Here is a 7492-nt window from a genome sequence, read left to right as displayed (position 1 = left end):
AGAGACATGCTCAGAACAGGAAATGATAGTTTGTTAATAAAGAAAGGTAAATCATTCTCTAGACTTCCGGTGGGAAACTTGGCAGCAAAAGGATTTTGACCTCAGTGGAAGGTAACTGCCACAAATGACAAATCAAGCAACTTTCTTCTTACAAGTGAGGCAAATGTTTGACATAAGGCTGGACTGCATTCAGATCTATCATTCCCCATGGCATGTTCTTCTACTTTTAACAAACAATCCTGCAAGCTTTTTGCACTGGTCATATTAATTTTCTTCTTCTCTTTTTTTTTTTTTTTTTCTCCCCTCTGAGCACTAGAGCTGTGCAAGCCTAGCATTTTTTGTGAATGATTACTTATCTCCCATTTAAAGCACAAAAGCTCATCACTTATAGAATAGGTCAAGCTTTCAGTGCCTATTAGTCCTAGTCTGGAATGGATTAATGCATTGTCCTATGTTCATTTTCCTTTTCTATTGCAGGAACAGCATATGTAACATTTGTGTAAAGGAAGCAAAAATTCTGCATTGTTTTCAGATGAAGTAGTAAAAAAGAAAATACTTTAAAGGTTTATTTTTGTTATCCAGCTGGTCATATAGCATGTTACTTCGATGTTTGCAATTAAAAGTACTGATTTTTTCCAACTCAGAGCAATAAATGTGGGGAAAAAAATGACAAGTAGCCCAGTTTAATTTCAAACGTTAATATATTTTCTATTTTATAGTGAACATATGCATCGTTCACCCCTTATTTGCAGCAACTATGACGTCCTCATAAAAAGGGGTGACATTTGTAAGATGCCTCTTAAAATAAATATTTCTTTTTATAAAATAATAAAACTTCAAATAAATATTCTTTACACTAAACAATATGTTGAAAAAATTAGAAAATAAAGGCTGAATTTTACTGTAACTGTACAATATACATGAAGTCCAGAGGGAAATCAGAGTCTTGTAATAGAAGGTTTCCGTAAGACAAAATACAATCTAAAAACATACTGATTGATTCACATTCTTCCGAATGTACAACATATTAGTATAATATTTTGTGACTGTGCCATGTCTTATGACACCACTTATTTTTCACAGTTGAAAATATTATTGTATATACAAAAATATAGCACATTATCTCTGGCAGAAAACAATGAAAAAAGGAGTCATTTGCTAATTTACAAATTTTGCAAGTACTATTCACAAACAATAGAGTTGCCTAGGAGTGTCTGTGTTGCTTTAGCTTATGCAATATGTGGGTCACAATGTACTGAATCCCATTTTTTTCTGTATCCCATTAGCTGGATTCTAACAAGCATATCAGTTAAGATGGCACACACACGGAAAAGCAGTTCACTGCAAACAGCAAAGTATATCCCCAACCCTTCTACTACAGTGCCAGGACCATAGCTGCTTAGTTGGTTGCATATATACGTTAAAATAACCCTTATTACTTTAATATTTCCGATTAGTGATGCTATGTCGGCTTTTCAAAGTTCCTGGGGGGGACGCTGGGAACTTTGCAGCAAACCGTGTTTGAGTGTTTACAGCGGCACCCAGGTCTATTTACCCGGTCGTAACAGCCCTGGCACAATTTAAGGCAACCCTTGGCCGGTAGGTAACACCACAAGCAAGGCAGAAAGAGGGACACCACACCCATGGCAGACCACCTCGTGCAGCAGTGTGACTGACTGCAAGAACAGGGGTTGTCCGCACAGTTGTCCTCATCATCATTAGAGCAGTGGTAGAAGAGGCCCTTCACGCAGCACACGCAAGTCCCATAATCAACCACGTTCTGGGCTGAGCAAAGACACTGCTTGTCACAGATCCAACACGACGGGAGGGTCCTCGGATAAGTGCACTCCTTACACTTACATTTTCCACAGTCCTCGCACCTGTAGGTATGCGCTCCCAAGTCTTCTTTGCTCAGTGGCTTCAGCTCACTTGACTTGAGCTCAGACTTGGGCTGCATTCGGATTATCCCGTCGGCAACTGGCCCCGAAGATGATCCTAAAAGTCTTTGTTCGGAGGAATTACTGCTCGTACTTGTCCTTGTACTGCTCCGTGAACCTGTACTGACTGTGCTGATGGAGCGGGACAGAGGCGCCCGAGGAGAAGTGTGCATTTGCGTATGCTGAATCCGGCTAAAATGACGATGTTCAGGCAAGCCATGAGGCCTTTCATTTTTGTGTTGAGTTGCTACACGAGGAGTAGATTTGACCCCTGGTCGCGGAGCCACTGTCGGTCCCTCCGTGTACTCATTTGTATTTCGGATGGCCCTTATCTGGTCCAAAGACAACACGTGAACCTGCTGCGTCAGGACATCCCTCAGGTCGGGCTCCCCGTGCGGCCTCCCAGTGTCACGCCGAACCTGTAGCAAGGACTGCGACCCGCTGCCATTCTGAGCTCTCGTCTCCATCAGTGCCCTGAAGCGTGCTCACTCCAACAGGCTTAGCACACATCTGAAATCCTGGAGCAACAAAGACAAGATTCACTATTGCAACACATTGCATGTTCTCCAGCAGCCTTGCAAGCCTAAAGCATCCCTGAGCGTTGTGCACATTACAGTAATGCATCAGCCACTAAAAAAGGAGTTGCATCTGGGGTGGTGCACAAGAGCCAGTCAGCTGAATATGCTTCACTTGGCCTGTTTTGGCTAAGGTATTTCTTACTTTTATGAAGAGCTTAAAGAAATTTTTTTCCAGATCTGTACGTTTTAACTTGTGATTCTAGAAAATCTAGGTATTATACCTGATATCTAAGCCTCCCCTAGCCATCCACTGGCTAGACCATGGCCTTTAACATGATTAAATTTCAGCCACTTAAAGTGACTCTTCCTTTCACATGACACTACTAAAATGTATTTTACATTAAAAAAAAAAAAAAACCCTACAAGTATTTAGCAAGTGTAATGTGACCTGCTGATGACAGACATAATTCTCCAATTTTGTTTAAAACTGGATAATATTTTCGTAGGCTAGTCTCTTTACACATTAAACTTTACATGATGTAAATAGGAAATTTTAGTTTAATACCAATGGTCCCAAGAAAAACACTAAATAGCAATAAAATGTTTGAGGTTAGACATTAAATGAGTTAGTGCTACCAAAAACTTCAACAGCACAGTAAAAATATCTCTCTCCAATATTTTAGTGTGTGTCATACTTGTGTACACCACTCTGATTGTTATTTTAAGGCTCAATACTACAAAAGCAATGCTACCACTTTTTTTTTTAACATGCAAAAAATTCCATAGACTTCTTTTCGAATAGCAAATACTACCAAGAGTGGCTTGCGGGACAGAAGCATGCATAATACAATCAAACAATGCTAGCATCCAAGAAGAATATTTGATTGTGAATATTACTTTAAAGGGTCATTAACTACAAAGGAGACTCAATACAGACTTCAGAACTTAAATGGAAATCTAGTAAAACACCTAGGAGATAAGAGCTTTGTATATAACTAACTTTCAGATTAAAATATGCAAATTTGCAAATATTGACCTCTGAATTAGTTATTTGCTTTGCCTTTATCATATTTCAAAGTAGATCCAAAATCCAATTACCTATACAAAAATCTAAAACAATATTTTGCAATTAAAACCCAAGCAGGAACCGAGCTTCTTACAAGGACCACACAATGTCTTCAATTATACCTAGAAAGAGCACCATAGTGTTACTCTGTACACATCAGTTACCAACAATAATACTATACCACAGCACAATAAAATATAGCCAAACAGTTTAACAATGTCTATCGCAAGACACTGTCTTTATTCTAACAACAGTGGAAAACATTTAACCTTTTAAGTCCTGGCTACCTCCCCTCAAGTGCTTTTCCTTTCAAAAAAAAAAAAAAAAAGTCATCTCGCAAACTTATTTTGAGGAATTTTTTTTTTAATTAAAACCTTTGCTGTATAAAAACGTTTCGATCAACAGCTTGAATAGACATTTCCTAATCTGAAACTCTCTCAAGATTAAAAAAAAAAATTACAAAATAAAATACTTTCCCCCATCCTTGAGAGGAACCAACAACGCTATCTGCCCTGCTCCTCCAAGTGTAGGTTTTCGCCCACTTGAGCCAGCCCGAGGATCTTCTGACGCTGAAGTCACCCTGTCTCTCCAGGAATGACAACCCGGTGCGAAAGGAAAGCTGACCCTGACCTGCAGGTTGCTAAAAAGACCCGAGACCCCTCAAACACCGAACTTCCGAGTTGCAGAAGGAGCCGCCGCGCTCCCCTCCCGTCCGCTTTATAGGCTGCACCGCGGGCGCGCAGCCGGCGCGCAGCAGGTGGGACGCGGCCGCCCCGCGCCCGCCACGGCTGCCGGCGGCGCAAGCGGCCCCGCGAGTGCAGACAGCCCGCAGATAACCGGGAGACATCCCCTGGGCTGGGAGGTGGGAGGGGGCTGCTGCCTTATCAGGAAAGTCAAACCCATGTTTCCTTTTAACTCTTCCCCCCCCCGCCCCCCCCGCCACGAGAGATGCTAAAGGAGCCTTCCCCAGCCGGGTAATGTAAAGCGACCTGCAGAGCACTAGAGGCAACACCTCCAGGACAGCTGGGTTAAAAAAAAAAAAAAAAAAAAAGCAGATTACCCGCCTCTCCTCTTGCCATAACCACCTATTCAAAGGCAGCTGCAGGAAGATCTGCTCTGATTTTAGCCATTTATCCATTTTCTGCAAAGTGTGCACACGTCAACCCCCCCTCCTTGCCCCCAGCCCGAAGAGATACACAAGGGATTTGCCGCTGATCATCAGTCTGAGCCTGGGCGATCTTCCTTTTTCAACCCTTTGATAGCTCCGCTAACAGGACAAGATGCAAACCGGGTCCCGCACGTTTATTTGCAAACATATATTTGCCTGGAAACTCTTACGGGAAAGCAAGGACTCTCGCTTCTCTGATCTAGCGCTTCTCCTCTGCTTTCCATCCACCGAGAGCGGAGAAGCAGCAGCATTTGCCTTTTTGTGTGTGCATGTGTGTGATAACATGCTTCCCCACTTCCAAAAGCCAAAGTCCACTCTGGCGGAGCTCAAGTGCCATGCTTGCTAACTTCTGCTAGCTGGGATTGGCAAAGGGGGGGAGCAGGGGGCCGGGTTTCACGTTCTGCAAAATGGGGACGTTTAAAACGCAAGGGGCTTCTTGCGTGCTGTGGAAAAACCCCGGGTCTCGCTGGCTGGGAGAGGGCGAGCCTAAGGGGAAAAAGTTCTCTGCCCGTGAATTTCTGATTTGTGCCGGGAGCCTGTGTAGCGCCCCCCCCCCCCCCCGCCATCCCCACCGCACACACACCAACCACCTCCTCTGCTTTCAAAGTGCTTTGAAACCCCCATTAAGGGCCGAGTGTGTGATCAGACTATGGATTAGGGCAAAAGGGACTTTACCATCGGGGTGGGGCAAACTGACACACAAATAGCTTGCTGAAAACACCAGCAGGGTTTTTTTTTTTTTTTGGAGCGGGGGGTGGGGGAGGCTGTTACAAAGTAAGCCCACCAAAAGAAAAATAAAATAAATGCACAAAAAAAAAGCTTTCCTTCCCCTTCCAACCTGCACTGTAGAACTTGGGGAAGAGCTTTCCCCATCTCATGGATCCAACTGATTTCACCACACAAGAAATACACACACACACACACACACGCACGCACGCACGCACACATACACACACACACATATATATATATATTTATACCAGACGTGAACTCACTTCCGAATTGCACGGATCTCCCGACGCCACTACGGCCGGGCATAAATCACCCATTTAAACGCGGCTTACTCGCCCTCCTCCAAGCCGGGGGCCGAGCAGCCCCCGCTCACCCCTCCCGCGGCCTCCCCTCGGGGGGCGGCGGGGGGGGGGGGTCCTCATCAGAAAACGCGCTCCTGCTCCGCAGGGCTGGAGGGAGCAGGACTTGTCGTGCCCGGCTCCTGGCAGCAGGCTGCCGCCGCTCGCGGAGGGCACGCCGCAGCCCCCCGCGCCCGCCTGCGCGCCCGCGCAGCCCCCCGCGCCGCCTGCCGCCCCCCGCGCCGCCCAGGCACCCCGGCGGGGAGCAAACGCGGCGCAGCCCGCAAAACCCAGCGGAGCTTCCCCCCCCCCCCCTTCCCCGGGGGAGAAACCGCTCCGAAATCCCACCTCCAGCTCCTCTCTGGGAAAGGAAGGAGAGGGGAAGGGGGGGAGAGGGAGAACCTGTACGAGTGGAAAAGGGATCGGCCTCAAACATTTCCACGAGTTTTCTTGGAGCAACCGGCCGGGGGTGGGGAGGGGGTTACTGAAAAGCTTGTTTTGCAAAGAAGGAAAAGGCTCTCACCGTGATCGCAGCGCTGCACCAAACCCCTCTCTCTCTTGTATTTTCTTCTTCCTGCGGTTTGCAAATAAATCCAGCCCTAAAGCAAAAAAAAATTCTTTTCCAACCTCTGCTTTAGTCCAACTTGCAAATTAGAGTAAGAATGATCACCATGTAAAAAGTCCAGAGCAAAGTTAGGTCCCTCACCCCAGATCGACTATAAGTACGTGTGTGTGTGTGTGTATTATAATAATAAAAACACCTCTCCGGAGCGGGGTGGGTTTTCTTGGCTCCTAAAAAGAAATCACTCTGTCTCTCTCACACACACACTTTCTTTTTTTCTCAATGAGCAGAAGGCCGAATCGCCAATACCAAGTCACTTTTTTTTGTTGTTGTTGCAAATGATCAAGAGGAAGGGGAAAGCCAAAGAAAACAAAATAAAATGGATCTAAAATAAAATCCCAAAGCTTTCTTCCACTGAGCTCCTCCAGAAAAGCAGCTTGTGCAATGTAGCCGTTCTGCTGAGAAGCTGCTTGCTGCACGCTCCTCTCCCCTCTCTCTCTAGCTTTCTCGCTCCCTCTGCGAGCGTGTGTTGCAGGCAGCTCTGTGGTTTGCAATCGGGGGGGGGGGTGTTTTGGGAGCGCAGCGGATTTGTGGTGGTGGTTGTTGTTGTGTGTTTGGAGGAGGTGGAGGAGGAGGAGGAAGATTTGAGATCTGAGCTGTAGGGGCTCGGCGTTTTTCTGCTCGCTCGCTCTCTCCCTCTCTCTCTTTTTCTTTCCGGAGGAGGTAGGGTGATCTCTCTGCAAAAGCAGCAGTAAATGGCGTCATGTGGATCTGAGGAGGAACAGAGCAGTTGTTGTCCCAGAGGATATATCGCATCCGGTCCCAGCTCATTGGCTCTGCGGGGCTACATTCACTGGCGCTCCCAGCGCCCTGCCAGCACTCCGAGCTGCGGGAGGCATTCAAAAGGGCAGCGCCGCCGCCGCCGCCGCTGCTGCTCCGCTACGCTCCGCTCTGCTCCGCGCCAGCCCGCCGCGCCGCGCCGCGCTCCGCCGCGCAGCGCTTCCCCCGGCGGGCCCGGCCCGGCCCCGGCGCGGAGCGGAGCGCGGCACCGGGGCAGCCCCGCTGCCGGGGCCTCGCTGCAGCCTGTTTTCGCAGGCGGCTGCTCCGTGCGCGGTCACACGACACTTAGGGCCGCTTTTGTGCTGGTGTATTTATCCAGAGGCGCGCCGCG

At 47.3% G+C, this 7492-nt stretch overlaps 1 protein-coding gene across 3 annotated transcripts; it reads right to left on the bottom strand.

Annotated features, from left to right (window-relative positions):
• Positions 1-682: 682 nt before the first annotated feature.
• Positions 683-7274, bottom strand: SPRY2 (sprouty RTK signaling antagonist 2). 3 transcript variants are annotated; one of them, XM_068929287.1, is made up of 3 exons: positions 4152-4338; positions 3554-3643; positions 683-2455 (listed from the first exon to the last, which is right to left on the bottom strand). In XM_068929287.1, exon 3 carries the CDS (start codon positions 2402-2404, stop codon positions 1463-1465), a length of 942 nt encoding a protein of 313 aa, XP_068785388.1. In that variant the 5' UTR covers positions 2405-2455; positions 3554-3643; positions 4152-4338; the 3' UTR covers positions 683-1462. The 3 variants fall into 3 exon arrangements, with proteins under 3 accessions (XP_068785388.1, XP_009667921.1, XP_009667924.1); XM_009669626.2 differs by lacking the exons at positions 3554-3643; positions 4152-4338 and adding an exon at positions 6283-7274; XM_009669629.2 differs by lacking the exon at positions 3554-3643 and having other exon boundaries at positions 4152-4340.
• Positions 7275-7492: the final 218 nt, after the last annotated feature.

This window comes from Struthio camelus, chromosome 1 (assembly GCF_040807025.1).
Source record: "Struthio camelus isolate bStrCam1 chromosome 1, bStrCam1.hap1, whole genome shotgun sequence".
Lineage (NCBI taxonomy): Eukaryota > Metazoa > Chordata > Aves > Struthioniformes > Struthionidae > Struthio > Struthio camelus.
This window is presented reverse-complemented; position numbering and strand designations above follow the sequence as displayed.

What these genes read in the sequence shown, in the direction of transcription:
- SPRY2 (XM_009669626.2), bottom strand. Translation starts at nt 2,404, where the DNA reads ATGGAGACGAGAGCTCAGAATGGCAGCGGGTCGCAGTCCTTGCTACAG.